The sequence below is a fragment of the Antechinus flavipes genome, chromosome 1, assembly GCF_016432865.1.
Source record: "Antechinus flavipes isolate AdamAnt ecotype Samford, QLD, Australia chromosome 1, AdamAnt_v2, whole genome shotgun sequence".
Taxonomy (NCBI): Eukaryota; Metazoa; Chordata; class Mammalia; order Dasyuromorphia; family Dasyuridae; genus Antechinus; species Antechinus flavipes.
Genome location: NC_067398.1, coordinates 125,470,256 through 125,488,267, shown reverse-complemented (window position 1 = coordinate 125,488,267; position 18,012 = coordinate 125,470,256). Strand labels below are relative to the sequence as shown.

The 18,012-nt window shown below is 32.9% G+C and overlaps 1 protein-coding gene across 2 annotated transcripts in view; it reads left to right on the top strand.

Annotated features, from left to right (window-relative positions):
- The window catches only part of TTC33 (tetratricopeptide repeat domain 33), a 33,186-nt gene extending 24,121 nt beyond the window's left edge, over positions 1–9,065 (top strand). For both annotated transcript variants that reach the window (XM_051990310.1, XM_051990301.1), the window contains exon 5: positions 6,967–9,065. In XM_051990310.1, coding sequence (XP_051846270.1) covers positions 6,967–7,320 — 354 coding nt within the window. In that variant the 3' untranslated portion in view covers positions 7,321–9,065. The remainder of the gene's footprint in view (positions 1–6,966) is intronic.
- The last annotated feature ends 8,947 nt before the right edge of the window (positions 9,066–18,012 follow it).

Below are 18,012 nucleotides of genomic sequence, written 5' to 3'. Positions count from 1 at the left end.
AATTGTCTGTTCATATCCTTCGACCATTTATCAATTGGAAAATGGCTTGATTTCTTATAAATTAGAGTCAATTCTCTCTATATTTTGGAAATGAGGTCTTTATCAGAACCTTTAACTGTGAAAATGTTTTCCCAGTTTGTTGCTTCCCTTCTAATCTTGTTTGCATTAGTTTTGTTTGTACAAAGATGTAATCAAAATTTTCTGTTTTGTGGTCAGTAATGGTCTCTAGTTCATCTCTGATCACAAAATTTCTTCCTCCTCCACAAGTATGAGAGAACTATCCTATGTTCCTCTAATTTATTTATAGTATTGATAATAATTTGTTGAAGAAAAATAAGAGGAAGAGGAAAATAGCAAGAATGATCAATATATATATATAATGCTCTGCATTAAAATAGAACATGGGGAGATGTCTTCTGTTTTACAGAGACTGCTTATTTTTTGTAGTTTTGCCCTAATCATTTTTGATTGTGTTGTGGTTCTTTCTATTTATATTATAGTAGTTATTGTGTATTTTGTTTACTTGGGCCCCATTCATAGAAGCCTATGCTTTTTTCAACTTATTTGTAGTAATTAATATTACCATTTATCCAAAGACAATAGGAAACATTACCTCATAGGACACTTGGCTGTTATATATTGTAGTGCTTAAACTGAATGTTAAGAACAACAACAGAAAAACCACTGTGAAAATAATTGTTTTTATGAAACTATATTTTTTGCAAAAGGATGAAAAATTAGAGGAACTTCTAGAGAATTTGATATGATTCTCCAAATCAAATCATCATTTACTTTGATACTTATAATTTGAATCAAAGGTGAGTCATACACACACACAAAAAGTCACAATGAAAAATAAATTGGGAAATAATAGTTCAAGAAAAACGAATGAAAAAGGCCCAAATCTTGAAGAATATACAGAGGTGTCATGCCTATCATAAATATTATTTGAGAAAAATAATTTTTAGATTCTGGACATGACAAGCCCCAAATAACATCACATAAAATGAAGTTAATTGCACCTTAATGACCCTCTTCCCCCAAGCAGTTAACCTATCTGGTTTCTTCTGTTCATCACTTTCTGGGTCTCTCCACATCACCTGGCAATTATCTAAAGATAGTGAAGCTGTTTGCATTGGACACTGCCCTTCCAGCAGGTTATGAAACCTGTCATTGCCTCTCCATCAAAAATCAAAAAATGAATTAGATAATGGGATAAGTTTAAAAGTTCTCTAGGGTTATCCGTGGCTCCCCTTTCTTTTGTTTTTGGAGGAGCATCTTGATGTCTCTGTTTCTATTCTCTACTATTGCCTGTCCTTGAGGATTAAAGGGTATGCCAGTTGTGTGTAAAATCTGATACTGTGCACAAAAGTGTGCAAACTGTTTAGAAATATATGTAGGTCCATTATCTGTTTTTATTGTTTGTGGCACACCCATAATTACAAAAGCTTGTATAAGGAATTCAGTGACCACTCGTGCTGCCTCTTTTGCTGCTGGTATTGCAAAAGTAAATCCTGAAAAGATGTCTACTACAACATGGATAAAAGACAGACAAGCATAAGATTTATAATGGGTCACATCCATTTGCCAAATTTAATTGGGTCTCTAAACCATAAGCTTCTTCCATAGAGGGAGCGTAGAAGCGTGGAAAGTAAAGGATTTTACTATGCTCTTAGCTTCCTCTTTTGTTATCCCAAATGGCAAATATAAAGCTCAAGCAGCCTGATGATATTTAGAATGAGATTCTTGGGCTTCCTGAAATAAAGGAGTATTAGCCAACATGGTTAGAAGGCTTCTGCCTTTGAATTTCCATCAAAAATAGGACCTTGAAGTCCACTATGAGAGTGGACATGCAAGATATAAATCTTACTGATATTCATAATGTTGCAACCCTACATTCAGTTATGAGACCACATATATGTGAATGATAAAGAGAGCTTATCCATCATATTTATTTTTTAGATGAGATACTTCATATCAAGTGGTCTTACCTTGTTTTGTGTCATGAAGACTTTGATTGTGAGATCTGTAATAATTTAAAATAAATTAAATTAAATTTAAATAATTTTAATAATAGCTAAAAATTTAAAAATAATAATTTTTAAAAAATGATTCCAAACAAATACTATCTGTTACCAATATCTTTCTGGCTTTTTTCATGGAACTATAATGTCTATAAAGAATTGAAATTGAGGATAGCCCTGAGCAAACTGAAGTAAATTTTATATGGGGAATTAAAAACAAGCAGTGTAAAGAATGCCATCAAAGAAATATTTGAATGAAAAAGATGGTCTCATTATGTGATGAAAGTTAGAGACAGTCAATGGATAGGCTGTTCATTGATATACTGATGATATCGAGAGAGATGAGTGAGGAAACAAAAACCCCAAATTCAACAGAATAAAAAGCCTCAAGTTGCATATTAGTATCAAAAAATATCTAGTATGCTGGATGGATCTTTTGTGGTGAATAGATAGTAGCAAATATCTAGTATGCTGGATGGATCCTTTGTGGTGAACATATAGTATCAGTATTTAGTAGGGGAAGCTAAGTGGCGCAGTGGATAGAGCCCCAGCCTTGAAGTCAGGAGGACCTGAATTCAAATGTGACCTCAGACCTTAATACTTCCTAGCTGTGTGACCCTGGGCAAGTCACTTAACCCCAATTGTTTCAGACCCTTCCCTCCCCCCCCCCAAAAAAAAAAAATCTAGTATGTTGGATGGATCTTTTGTGGTGAACATATGGGAAGTGATGGGCAAGAATCACAGAGATGGGCAGGTGAGGATGTATTGGGAGAAATCATTGGAGGAGAAATTCACATTCATGAGATACCAGACCCATTTGAGTATTTGAAGAATTTGTGGAACCATTGGAATAGGTAGATAGAAATATCTAGAGGCAATTGGATATACAAGACTGGAGTAAAAAGGATAAACTAGGGCTGCATTACAAAGTTTGGCATTTGTGTAGAGCAGATAATTAAACTCAGAGGAGTTGATGAGATTAGTAAGGGAAAAGATTTAGATTGAGAATAGAAGATGACTGAGGATTGAGCACCTGGAAATGGTGTTACTTATACTTAGGTACCAGGGAATGTGTATGATGACCTAGCATAGAGTCCTGAGTGGGAATAGTAAGAAATGAGAACAAAAGGAGGAGGATGTATGCAGGGAAAATTATCAGCAGTAGTTCAAAACAACAAAACAAAACCCAAAACACCTCAAGTAAGATGAAGACTGAAAAAAGGCTTAAGAAATTGTTTATAATCTTTGTAAAAGTACTTTTAGTTGAATATTAGGATCAGAAACTAGATTGCAAGTGGTTAAGGGGTGGATGGCAGAAGGAGAGGCAAATAAGTGTAAGTAACTTTTTCTAGGAATTTGTGAATGATAGTTGAGGGTCAAATTTTTTTTTTTTTTTTTAAAGGAATGGAAGTGTTAGTAATGTTTGTAGTTAGTGGATGAGGAACTAGTGAAATTAGGAAAAGGAAAGATGAAAGATGAAATGGAAGGGGAATTATCAAAGGAGCAAGTGCTGTTGGAAATGGGAGGATATGTGATCAAGGACCCAAATAGAGTTGATCTTGACAAGAAGGGCTGTTTCTTCTCAGACCAGAGAAAAATGGGAATTGGTAAAGACAGATTTAAAAGTCTGGAGCAAGGAAAATTAAAGGGTGAATTTTTTTTTAACTTCAATTTAGTTTTTTCCCCTCAATTACATATAAACAAAAACTTTTAAACTTTTGTCCTTTAAACATTCTGAATTCCAAATTTTCTCTTTCCCTTCCTACCCTCATCCTTGAGAAGGCAAATAATTTTATATAGATTATCATTGTATGCAATGTGAAATATTTCCATATTAATCATATTGTAAAAGAAAATGCAGACCAACAAAATAAACCCCCCAAATAATAAAGTAAAAAAAAAAGTAGGGGTACCTACATATCACAGTGGATAGAGCACCAGCCCTGAATTCAAATATCATCTCCAACACTTAATAATTCCTTCCTGTGTGACCTGAGCAAGTCACTTAACCCCAATTGCCGCAGCAAAAAAAAAAAAGTATGCTTCAACCTGCATTCAGACTCCATCAGTTCTTTCTGTAGACCTGGATACCATTTTTCATCATCATCACCTTTGAAATTCTCTTGAGTCATTTTATTGGTGAGAATAGATAAAATCATTCACTGTCAGTGCCAAGTCACTCGCTGTCAGTTATTCTACAATATTGCTATTATTGTGTACAATGTTCTTTTAGTTCTGCTCATTTCACTTTGTATCATTTCATGAAAGGGTTTATTTTGGATGGTCTGCTTTCCCAAGAAAAACAAGGAGGCAAGGTCCTCTGCTGCTTGAAAGGTGAAAGTAGTATGGGGGGCTGGAGAGAAGATGGTTTGAAACAGTCAATGTGGGGAATGTGATAGAGGCCAGTTGAGGAAGAATAAAAGGATTATTGTACAAAGTGAGGGCTATGCAGAGCACTGTTGTGTGACTTGATAGAGTCAATAGATGAGTAGAAGGGAAGGTGAAGAGAGGGAGTTACGGTTAGACAAAGCTTATTAAGAAACAAGGACTAAAGATTTAAGAATAGAGAATAACATAATTGTATTGGTCAAAGCAGTAAAGGGAGGAAAGGTAAAGTCAGGGTGAGGGCATACCACTGAGAGTACAGGTTCTGATGAGTGTGAAGTTACAGTGAAATACAAAGATAAGATTTAGGTGAACTGAGAAAGAGAGGTAAAAAAGGCTACGGTTTAAATTCATGAAGCCCAGCAAAATTGGCACTTATGTTGGATTGTAGAATCCTTCAAGGATTTTTGTGTTAAACCTTAATATGCTTCTAAAAATTTTAAAAATTAGTTTATTAGTGAAATTATAAGTATGGCAAAACTTGTTTAGCCAATGATGTATCTTCAGAAGCCTTAAAAATAAGCATCTTCAGACAGTGAAGAAAAAATAATTTCTGTGAAAACAATAGCTAGCATTTATATAGACCTACTATATACAAGGAAATGTGCTAAACTGTTTTCACATATCTCATTTGATCTTTACAATAACTCTGGGAGGTAGGCAGGTGCGATTGTTATCACCACTTTACAGTTGAAATGCTTGCAAACAGGTAAAGTGACTGATCCCAAGGTCACACAGCTGTGAATGTTATTGTAATGGGTTCATATAACTGAAATTCTATCACATAACTTTCCAAAAATAAAAAGGTTTTTAGCATTATGAAAAAATACTAATTGTAGATTAATGGCTGCCTCTGAAAATTCTTTCTAGGTCTCAACTAAGCTAAAAAGAAAGCACACTAAAAAAAAAATTATAGTTACATTTATTGAATAATTTTTCAGGAATAAAAATTGAACTATAAATAGAATATGTTACTAGTTTTATAGGGGAAAAATTCTTGACTCAAGATAAATTTGCTATTTTGATAAGGGAACCATTTTTGTTCTCTAAATCTTTTTCTTAAACTACAATAATCTTTCCTGAAAATGTCAGTGTTTTTTTTTTTTTTTCTATCAAATTCTGTCTACAAACCTAAATTACATCTAAAAGATATTAAGCTAGTCCAATTGCATAATTTACTTTCTTTTTTTAATAGTTTGATTACAATCTTTATTAAAATTTCATGGTTAAGAGAACCCCCAAAATGCTACCATTTGGTAAGAAATATTGTTTTTTAAATACTCAGATGAGTTATAATAGAGTTGGAAATTGATAGTCTTTGTAGTATGTGTAGTATATGATAGTATATTGCAGAATATTAAGCTGTAATGTTTTGGTAGCACAAACACACTTAAATCTGTGCTCATAGTTATCTATATAGCACTTACTCAAAATCATATTGATTTTTCTTATAGCAGATACTTGAATTTATCAAGATACTTTGAACTATGACTTTGCCTCACACAAAACTGTGATTAAACTCCTCAGTTTTCTCTCCCCTTGTGAATCAAATTTTGTTTTTAAAAGAAATTCTTGTTTTCACTAAATTTTTATGAAAATGCTTAAATATGTCAGTTGAAAGCATAAAAAAAAGAAAGGAAGGGAATCACAAATTCAGAGTGTTTCTGTTGGGTATTATTTTTGATTTTTAAAAAATTGTCTCCTGATTTATCCTCCTTTTCTAATTTTCTTAGATCAACTAGAATGGCTTTTGTCAAACCATAAAGCATACTTTTTTTGTTGGCCTTCTACATTTTTTTTTTTAAAGAAGCATTCATTGAAAAACCCTTATGCCATCTAAATTTCTTTACATTTTTCTCAACTCATTACCTCCTATTATTCTGTACTGATAAAATGTAAATATGCCAAAGGATTTTAGATATTCAAGCTATCAGTTTTTAAGTTCTGTAGGAAAATCATTTGGAAAATAAATTATACGTTTTCTGTTGAGAATTCATCATATCTTCTTTTTTACAAATTTGAATAGTATAATTATTAATACACTCTGAAGATTTTCCTCTTGAGCTTCAGATTCCTCAGGTAAGATTTCTTGGCAGAAGAGGTTGAGGCACTTTCTGCCCAAATATTCTTTACAATGTGAGAAAGGCTGATCCTTATATAAGGTATAATGATTACAGCTGCTGCACTTTTTTATTTCCTCTTTAGTGATAGTGGGGATTAGGGAAGTGAGTGACTATAAGGAGAGTATGCATTAATAGAAATCAGAAGAGTTGCTGGCTTTATCCTAGCTGCTCTGCTTGTCCCATCATTCGTCAATGCCTTTTCTCTATATTTCAGTGCACAAGACTTTGATGAGAAGTATCAGTAGCAATTATCAAAGCCCTAGCCAGTCACTGGTTTACACCCTGGGAAGTGTTAGCAACAAATAATATTTTTTATATAAGGCAATAAGTTGTCCTCAGTAAGCTCATATAAAACACATATAGGAAATATGGAAAGGATATAGCTAATATTAAATAGACTGACTTTTGAACATCTTTAACCTCTTTTTGTGTAGGCAATTAGAAGTTTCCAAGTGGCCTTGCACATCTATCCAATGAATCCTGAAATATGGAAAGAAGATCTTTCCTGGGCAAGAACATTGCAAAAGCAACAGAAGGAAGCACAGAGGATTAAAAGAACTGAAACACAAGCTGAAGAAATAAAATTTTCACCAAAATCGATTCCAGACTATGATTTTGAAAGTGATGAGATTGTTGCTGTTTGTGCAGCTATCGCAGAAAAGCAGAAGACAGTTTCAGCAAATAAAACAATGGTGATTGTGTCAGCATCTGGGACTGTAGAGACCATAACTGAAAAGGAAGAAGGTGCCACAGTTCCCGATGGTTCTGTTTTTATCAAAGCTCGATAAAATAATGCATGACACTTCAATCTAGCTTGTTGAGCATCACTTAAAAAGTTTTAGCAGCAGAGAAATGCATCCTTAGGAAACAGGGTGAAACCAATATTTTTGAGATGAGAGATTTGAGAATTTAAAGGTAGAATCATTGCATAATGTCTGGTCAGCATTTTGATGACTTGTGAATTAGAATTGCAGCCTCAAGAAATGTGAGTAAAATGTTGTGTGATTAACACATTTTGTTTAGTTTTTGTATGTAAAAGCATCATTTTATTAATGCATAGCTTGAAAAGCAAAATCTTGTTAAAAGTACTACAAGGTCCCCTTTGTCATTTGTGGATTGATGTGAAGACCTTTGTTGTGAATTGGCTTTTCAAATTGATATTTATTTTTGAAATCGGAAAAAATGGCAACTTTCCCCTCCCTCTTCAAAATATATTGTTGTTTAGATGAAAAGATTGAATCCAAGAAGAACCTAAAAATATTTAGATGTTGTAACAAAAAAGGAGCATTAATAGTCAAATAGTATCATTAGAAATATGAAATATAGAAACGCCGGTAGAACCTTGGAAATTTCAGCAAAAAACATATGCATGTCTATAAGCAATTTCTGATACTTCTCTTAACTTTGATTCATACTTTTGATTTTGATTTTAATATTAGAAAAGCAAAAAAATTATCGTTCTGTTAAGAAGTTTCTTCAGCATTTATCAGATGTGTCAAATTAATAATAAAAAGCATTATTTTGACATCAAAATGTTTTTGTTGTAAGGAAAAAAAGGATTCTCTGCCACAAATGAATCATTTTAAAAGTATGAACTTTTAAAATTATTATAAATGTTGTTTTTTTAATAGAGTACAACAATATGCATATCCTTTTCCATTTAAATTTTATATTTTCCTTAATTGTAAAGCTCAAGTTATCTTTATAGTTATTTTAAATGTAATGTTTAAGATGGTAGATTTTTATTTTCAGCCTATGGAACTTAATAGGGGCTGCCTCAATTGGATAAGAAATGGCTTACCATTAAAAATAGATAGATTCTGTCCTTAACAATGAGGATGAAATTCTTAGTTCTTAAGTCATTAACTTATTGTCATGTCTATAACTTTAAATTTAAAAGTTCATTCTTTATATTGCTAACCATCAGGAATTACAGAAGATATCTCTGAATGAAAACTAGCAAGTACATATAAAAATAAATATCTTTGCCTAATACAAGTTGATTTTATACTCTACTAGTATACCATAAAGTAGAAGTTTTATTCTGAAACTCTGGAAGATATTTTTTGTTTTTAGATTAAATATCTGTGAACTGGAATTAGAGTAATCTGCTTTATAATGTAGATTTTTTTTTAATTCTCTTCTACATTGGAGGCAGATCATTTAATGTTTTTTGACAGGATCTTTGGGTGCATTAATCAGAGATGAAGAAATCAGCAGATTAATTCTGCTGTAGAAAGTATTGTAATGTGTGTTTGATCAGGGAGGTGGTTCCAGTTAGAATGGTAAGTTTTAATGTAGTCTAAAACACAATATTTAGTGTTTTAAATAATAATTACAGATTGAATGGGTAAGTATAGATATGAGCAGTCTTGTAATTTACCATTGTTTTGTGTGCTGGATGTACATTTTTTTTGCTTATTGTAAAATTCATGTATAAATAAAGTTGTTGGGCATTCTGCAATGTCAAGTTTTTAATTTTACTCGGTGTGGTAGATTTTTAAAAACAGTGCAATAAACTTAAGTTGTTTCATTTATGTGTCTCCTTTCTTAGGAGATAATTTAAATTCTTTTGTAGATGTTTAAGCCCTATATATCTATATTTCTGGTTTTGGAAAGTAATATAGAGACAGAAAGTAAACAGTTAAATTGCTTTACAATCTTTCCTTCACATGAAGGTGAAACCTCTGCCAACCTCTGCCAGGATATATGGTTCTTAATATAAGTTATTAACCTATGAAGCTGCTGTACGACAACTAGAATCTTAAAAAATTAGCCCCAAACTTAATTTTTCATTTGTTTTCTAGGCATACAAACTAGACTAGTTTTCCCTGTTAGCCAAATAAAGTCTCATACTAATGCTTCCATTTTCTCTCTGCATGTGTGATTCCATATAATCTGAGATAGGAGAATGAGAGTAACAAGATGAAGAGGAACTAGGAGGAATTGGACTACCAAAATTACATTTTACTTCCATGTTTAGAAAGTAGCTGGCATCATTTTCTGAATAATGGACATAATCTATCGTATAGTTTATCAGTGTTCTCATTCTTGCAAACAAAGTAAGACACACAGTGAAAACTCATTTATTTATCTTTTAGTTAAAAATATTTATTAACCTAAGCTTTTCCAATCTTGCCAGTACAATGACATTAATAGGAGAAAACCTCACAAATTATGCATAATTTTAGTAATGAAGCATACAACATGTTCTAATTCTTTGAAAAGTTAGAACACTTTTTAACTAAATAGAATATTCGGTTAGCCAAATGATTATATTCTGAGGAGCTATATGATTATTTCCAGGGATATTGTGGTACAGCTTAAATTTAATAAGTATTGAAGTAACTTTCAAAAGTTCACCCTGAATAGCAGAACCAATATTTTTTGTACCACAGTCTTCTCAGAAAACACTGGACTTCAAAAGTCATATAAAAACAATTTTTGGAAAAAGTAATTCATATTTATATAACACTTTAAAATTAATGGAGCACTTTTAGATGACTGGTATAACTATGTGCCAGTCAGGTACATGGTATATAGGTAACTAATTTCATCTGGCAGAAGAGGAAACAGGCTCATATAACCAGGTTCCATATGACATTCTTAGTGTTTGATGCTCATTTTTGAAGTTGGCTAACCTGATTCTATATTCATTGCTTCATTAACTGTATCACATGGCTTCTTATAATATTCATTATCTTTGGGGAACTTTATTTCTTTTTTTCCTTTTTTGGTCTTTATTCTGAATGCCTGGCCCATAGTAGGTACTTAACAGTGTTGATTGATCTCTAAGTACAATTTCTATTATTATCAATGGAAATGAGTAGTAGAAGGGTTATCTTTGTTAGTTTAAGTATATTCTGCATTAATTTCCTTTGTGAATCTCCCGTACTTGTGAATTCCAATGAGTAAAGGTGTAAACACAAGCATTATATCAATTAGTTCTACTTAGTACCTTTTTTCGGGTTCTGGCCCAAAACATCAACTCTAATGAGTTAGCAGTTTGTAAAGTTTCCAACATCTCCCCCTTTCTTTTGTATATCTGTTTCAAGTTCTGGCCCAAAACATCTCAACTCTAATGACTTAACAGTTTGTAAAGATTCCAACATCTTTCACCTTCCTGCCTTATTTTAATAGCTCTTCATTATTCACATTTTTACACTCTTAATGGTGTATTGCAAGAGAAAGTAATGGAACCATGATATTGGAATCCACCAGGGGGCAGCAGATTCCATGGAATTTGGAGTCAGATGCTGGGCTCATAGGAGAAAACCTCTGCTTTTTTACTTACCATGTGACCTGGTGACCTTTGGGCTGTAACTTTCTCTTTTCTAAGATGAAAGGGTTGAACAAGAAGAAATTTCTAAGGTGCTTTCTAAGCTCTAAATACTGTGATCTTAAATGTATCCTATTTTGTCACATCTGGGCCCTGTGGCCTTTGCTAAAGACTGATTCTCATGGCTTTCCAAAGGCTGGAACATAAACTTTGGCAGGTCCCTCTAAGGTACAGTTACCAAGTCTTGGGTTCAGTAACTGTTGTCCATCTAGCAAAATTTAGGAAGAGGCTAATTATCAATTTGATTACTGAGTTTTTCTTTTTAAATGGTTTAGTAGTTGGATTCTGATTGACCCCTCCTTCCCAATCAAATCCTCTCTTGTAAAAACAAAAACATGTTTTCATTCATACGTGTGACATACACACCCACATATAAATTAATAGTAAAGAAAAAAAACACATTGGTTACATCTAGAAGTGTATATGCATCATTCAGTAACTGTAGAGTCCACTACTTTTCTGCCACCTCATCAGGCCTCTGAAGTCCCAGTTTTCTTTTTCATTAATCAGAATTCTAAAGTTTTTCAATGTTGTCCCCCTTTCAGTCAATCAATCAATAAACATTTATAAATAAATAAAATTTATTAAAATTTTCAGGTACTATGTTGGGATATAAGTACAAATGTGAAATATTCACTATCCTCAAGAAGCTTTCTATTAAACATTTTTTAAAGTTTTTTTTCTGGATAGACATGTATATTAACTTTCTAAATTCACATTTCTTTATGAATCATGCTGGGACAGAAAAATCAGAAGAATAGGGGAAAATGAGGGAAATAACAGAAAAAAAATTTGAACATAGCATGTGTTGATTTATAGTCAATCTCCATAGTTCTTTTTCTGGATGCGTTTGATGTTTTCTATCCAAAATTTATTGGCATTGCCTTGGTTCACTGAACTGCTGAGAAGAACCAAGTCTTTCATAGTGATCATCACATAATCTTGCTCTTGCTGTGCTTAATCTTCCTGGTTCTGCTTGTTTTACTCAGCATCATTTCGGGTCAATATTTCTAGACTTTTCTAAAAGAAGCTTGTTCATCATTTTTTTAGTAGAACAATAATATTCCATTACTTTCATATACCATAACTTATTCAGCCATTCCCTGATTAATGGGCATTTACTCATTTTATAATTCTTTGCTAACACAAAAAGAGCTGTTACAAACTTTTTTTTTTGCAAACATGGATCCTTTTCTCTCCTTTTACATCATGTTACTTTAAATTATTGTTACATATATTAATCTGCTTCAGCAATAGTAATTCTTGAATTCTATTTATTGAGTCATGGAGGGTTTTCTATTTCCATTGGTAGAAAGAAGAGCAGATGCTTGAGATACTGACTTCCACTGAAGAAGAATTCACTATCTCAAAGCAACTCGTTCCATTTTGAGACAATTCTCAGTGATCAGGAAGATTTTTCTATATATTCATCCCTGAATCTGTTCTGTCCATGACTTCTAGTACTGCACTTTGGGGCAAAGCTGAAAAAAATCTGTTATCTCTTCTCAGTGATAATTCTTAAAATATTTAAACACAGCCATTATGTCCTCACCAGTCTCCATTACTTTCAACTGCTCCTTATAGGACATGGTCTCCTGTCCTCTTACCTTGGTAAATTAAGTAGCCTCTGATTGAAGAACTATAAGGAAGGGCCTACCTAGGGAACCTATTTTATCATTTAATAGCTCTAATGGTTATGAAATATTTCTGATAGTATTCAAATTTGCCTCTCTTCACTTTCCAAACTACTATTCTGGTTGTCCATTAAGGCTAAACAGACAAAGTCTAATTTCTCTTTCTCCTAATAGACTTTCAGATACTTCGTACATTCAATTAATTCTTTTATAACTTGAACTCAAGGCCCTCACCACTCTAGTTCCTCTTTTTCTGAAATTTTCCAGCTTATCAGTATCCTTCCTTAAAAAATGGTGCCAAGAACAGTATTCCAGATCTGATTAGGGCTAACTTCTGGAAGGTATGCCTTTCTTAATAAGGCACAAGATCACATTAGAGTAGCTAGATGGGATAGTGGATAGAGTGCTGGGCCTGAAATCAAGAAGACTCAATCTCTGAGTTCAAATCTCACTTCAGACTTTTACTAGCATGTGACCCTGGGCAAATCACTTAACCCTATTTGAAAATTTCCTCATCTGTAAAATGAACTGGAGAAGGAAATGGCAAAATCACTCTAGTATCTTTAATAAGAAATTCCAAATGGTGCCATGAAGAGTGAAACATAACTGAAATGAAAACAAAGATCATATAACTTAAAAAAATTTTTAAATTTATTTTTGGGAGGGCTAGTGCTGTACCTGGAGTCTATGAATCCCTCTAAATCTTTTTTCAGACAAACTGCTTCAGAACTCAATCTTGATTTGACTAGGTGGATTTTTTTGAATTCAAGTTTAAGATTTTCCATTTATCCTTATTGGAGTTCATCTTATCAGTTTTGGCTCAATGTTCTAGTCTGTCCAGACCTTTTTGGATTCTGATAGGCATCCAGTATTAGTTCTCTCTTCCAACTTTGTGTCATCTTCCCATTTGATAAGGAGATCATCTTTGTTTTTATGTAAGTTACTGATAATGTTTGAAAAAAGCAAGAGGCTTTTGGGACACTCCATTGGAATTCTTACAAGCTGACATCAAACTATTAATGACTATACTTTGAAGCTTGACCAGTCAATGAATTGCACTATCATTTAGTTCACACATTTTTATGGGAATATTATGAAATATTTTATCATATCCTTTGCTAAAATCTAAGTTAACTATATAATATTTCCCTAGTCTCCATTCTGGTTACTGAACAAAAAGGAAATTCCTAACATCTATTTTTTCTTTTTTATGATGTCTTGTTTTTATATTAGTCACTTCCCACTCTACTATTTAGAATAAATCTTTCCTTTTGATAAATTATGAAAAACAAGCAAAAATATCTAATTCAGACATATATCTAATGATGCATACAAATACCATAATAGGATCATATATTTAGATTGAAAGGAACCTCAAAGGCTATCTAGTCCATTCCTTTCAAATTACAGCTGTCCTGGTAGTCTTCCATCTCTCTGCAGTAAGGGAAGAGCTGTCTCATTATTTTTTACTCAAGACCTTCATATTTTTTCCATTCTTCAGAGTTAACTTATTTTAACTGATCTTTTAATTTATATTTATTTAAATATAGATATATAGTTTTTTGATTCTGTATCAATTAGTATATTAATTATTAATTACAATTATTACCACAGTTTTCTGAAGTCCTTGCATTATCCATTCCTTACTGCATAATAATATTCCATTACATTCACACAGAGTAACTTTTTTCCCCCTAGTCATTTCATAGGCAATGGACACTCATTTGTTTTCAATTCTTTGCTACTCCGAAGAATACTGCTGTAATGATTTTGACATTTATTGGACCTCTGTTTCTATCTTAAAGTTTATGGCCAAGGATGGCATAATTGTATCAAAGACTATGGACAGCATAATCATTTTTCTTGCATATTTCAAAATTGAAATCCAGAATGGTTAAAATGCTTCACAACTTCATCAACAGGGCATCAGTGTACCTGTCTTCCTATAACCTTTTGAACATCAGTTCTCATTTAAAAAAAATCTTTACTGTTGAATTTTTCATATCAATGTAGTATATTTTCATTGTTGTTCTTTGTGATTTGTGATTCTTACAAATTTGAGTCAATTCTCTATATATTCTAGACATGAGGCCTTTATCAAATCTTTTGAATGTAAAAAATGTTTTCCCAGTTTATTGCTTCCCTTCTAATATTGTCTGCATGAGTTTTGTTTGTACAAAAACTTTTTAACTTAATATAATCAAAATTAATTATTTTGTGATCAGTAATGATCTCTAGTTCTTCTTTGGTCACAAATTCCTTCCTCCATAGATCTGAAAGATAAACTATCCTATGTTCTTCTAATTTGTTTATAAGACCATTCTTTATGTCTAGATCATGAACCCATTTTGACCTTATCTTGGTTTATAGTGTTACGTATGGGTCAATGCCTAGTTTCTGCCATATTAGTTTCCAATTTTCCCAGTAGTTTTTGTCAAATAGTGAATTCTTATCCCAAAAGCTGGGGTCTTTGGGTTTGTCAAACACTAGATTGCTATAGTTACTATTTTGCTCTGTGAACCTAACCTATTCCACTGATCAACTGCTCTATTTCTTAGCCAGTACCAAATGGTTTTGATGACCACTACTTTATAATATAGTTTTAGATCTGATACAGGTAGGCCACTTTCATTTGTAAAGCTTTTTATTTTCAAAACGTACACATAGTTTTCAACATTTCCCCCTTGTAAATCTTGTGCTAAAACCTATTCTTGAGGCAGCTGGCTGATTTCTGATTCTTTTTTCTAGCACAGTTGCTATCTTGGGATTGCTAACCTAAGACCACCAGGCCCTATGACACCAGGTGACGTTTGCTAATCCCTGTTTACTTGTTCAGGAATTTGCCTTAACTTCATTGCTCTTGGCTTTTCTTGATTCCCCCACAGGGAATCTAGGCTTCTCAAAACTTCAGTTCTACCCTTCAAATTCTTGAGGAACAATTCCATTTTGGACTTTAGTCCAAGAGGTCTTCCCCAATGGAATATGTAGAGAGGGAATAAAGAGGTACCCATTGTACAACTATGAATCAGTTATAGAAAAGGCAATTTTATTTCCAAGCTAAGGAATAAAAGAAATGCTAAGCAATAAAGAATTATAGAATGATTTAGGACTGATTGAGAGATTAGTATTCAAATGTTTTTGGGACATATGCAGAAATATCTGATCATTAGCTATTTTACATTTCACCTTCACTGAGTATAGCTAGATCAAAGTCAAATGGTCTCTTTTCTTTCCTGGAGTTTTTTTCCTCTGTGAGTGACTCTACCTATTATCCTATCTGCCACTGATGCTACTGCTATTGGTATTGTGATTGCTTCACAACCAATATTTCATTGCTTGGTTGTTCAGAAAGCTCTGTGTGTGTGTGTGTGTGTGTGTGTGTGTGTGTGTGTGTGTGTGTATGTGTGTGTGTAGAGGGAAGTAGGAGGTGATTGCCAGCTCTCTCTTGAAATCTTACAGGCTCCTGTATGAAATGAAAGAATCCATAATAGGAGATGGCCTCTTCCCAAACACAAGCTTGCCTTGAATGTCATGTGTTCCTATAGCTGGGTCACATAGAGTCAAAGGAAGATCCCCCACATCCCCAATCCTTACCAGTCCTCTGGAGCTCAAAGAGTCCTTGTATATTTTAAAGCTGTCAAGAAGTTACCAGAGAAGTCAGAGATTGCTTCCTTAATATATCCATCGAGTTCTGGCTTGTTGAGTTGTATCTGACTATGACCCAATTTTGGGTTTTTCTTTAGAGTGGTTTTCCATTTCCTTTTCTAGCTTAGTGTACATGAGGCATTGAGACAAATTGAAACAAATGGGCTCAAGTGACTTGACAACATCATACAGTTAATGAGGTCTCAGGATGGATTTGAACTCACATCCTCCTGATTCCAGACCTAGCTGCCTTGACTTCTGGCTTAGCTGCCAACTAAAGATTTCATCATGGCTAACAGGAAACATCCATATCTACTCTAAAGTACATCATGAGGATGCTACACTTTAATAATACATTGTAGAATTTTGCCTGAAAAAGACAAGCTGGCCTACAATTTGGAGTCTTCATTTTCTCCTTTTTCTGAAAATCAGGACAACTGCTCTTTTTCAATACTTTTTTTATCTGCCTTTTCTAATGTACTTTTAAATATCACTAATAGTGGAGATAATTCTTTAGTATCTGAGGTTGCAGTTCATGTGGGCGCTGTGACTTCATCAAGTATACCTGTATGTTTTTTTCCTATTTTTTAATTTTACATGTCCTTCTCTATTAACTATTTTTGTTCTAATTTTTCCCGTTTTTAAACCATTTTCCGTGGCAGACAAAATGGAAGTAAAATAAAAATTTTCTACCTTCTCTCTGTTATCAGATATTGTTTTCCTATCCATTCCAACAGTGATCCTATTTTTTCTTTGTTCTTCCCCATTTTCCTAGCTGGACTAAATCCCCATTCCTTAGTTTTAGTCCTTAGTTTTCCTTGCTAACTTAAGTTCAATCTAAGCTTTAATATTGGATACAGTTCTTATAGAGCTGTTTTTTTTTTTTAAATTCATCAAGTAACGCTAACATTTATTTGAGCATTAAAGCTGAAGGTGGAATTAAAGATAATTTATTAGTTTGAATCAGCTTTCTCAAAGATAGAAAATGGCTTAAACTTCACACCTTATTCTCTCTACTTCTCTTTACATAGACCAGGGCTTTGGATTTCTAGTTATTATTTTATTTTCATTTATACATGAATCACTCCAGGAATAGCTAATTAGAACTATTCTTGGAAGGATAGTTACCATTTTCTGTTGTCTGAAAGAAAACAATATATAAAAACAGTGTCAGATGTCAAGGGAAAATACCCACCCCCATATGCACAGGTTTATCAAATCCCAAATGTTAATGTATCTGATATGTAACCTGGAATAAATAAGCAACTGAAAGTAGATCCTGATGTAATGGAAAGAATCCTGTATCCAAGCCCTAATTCTGAACACTTACAAATTATTTGGCCATTGGGACCTTTGTCTATATAACGGGGGGTAATTTTTTACTACCAGCTTTGCAGAGATGAAGAAAACATTTTGTAAATGTTGAAATACTCTATAAATGAATAATTATTTTAAATATCATGAAGTTTTCTGTTTTAAAATTTTTTTCTAAGTACTATGAAGCTGCATGTTTTAGATTTTTCAATGAATTATTTTTGCATAGAAAAGGATGAAGAATTGGTAGTTTGATGTTTTTCCTCATCATTTGATATGCATATTAGCAGTACTTGTTTGTGATGGGTACTGTTTCATTTAAGTACAGATAAGTTACACTATTTTCAAAAGTAATTAATATTCATATTCCTTGTTAAGATAGTGCTTGAAAACATATCTTTGCAGGTTTTTATTAGATTGACAAAATGTAAAGTTTTAGGAGTTTAAACTCTCATGATATTATTTTTGACATGAACAGGATTTCTATAAACCTATTCTAGTGGTGGTTAATTATTTCATGTTACATGATTTATAAAATTTAGGGCCAT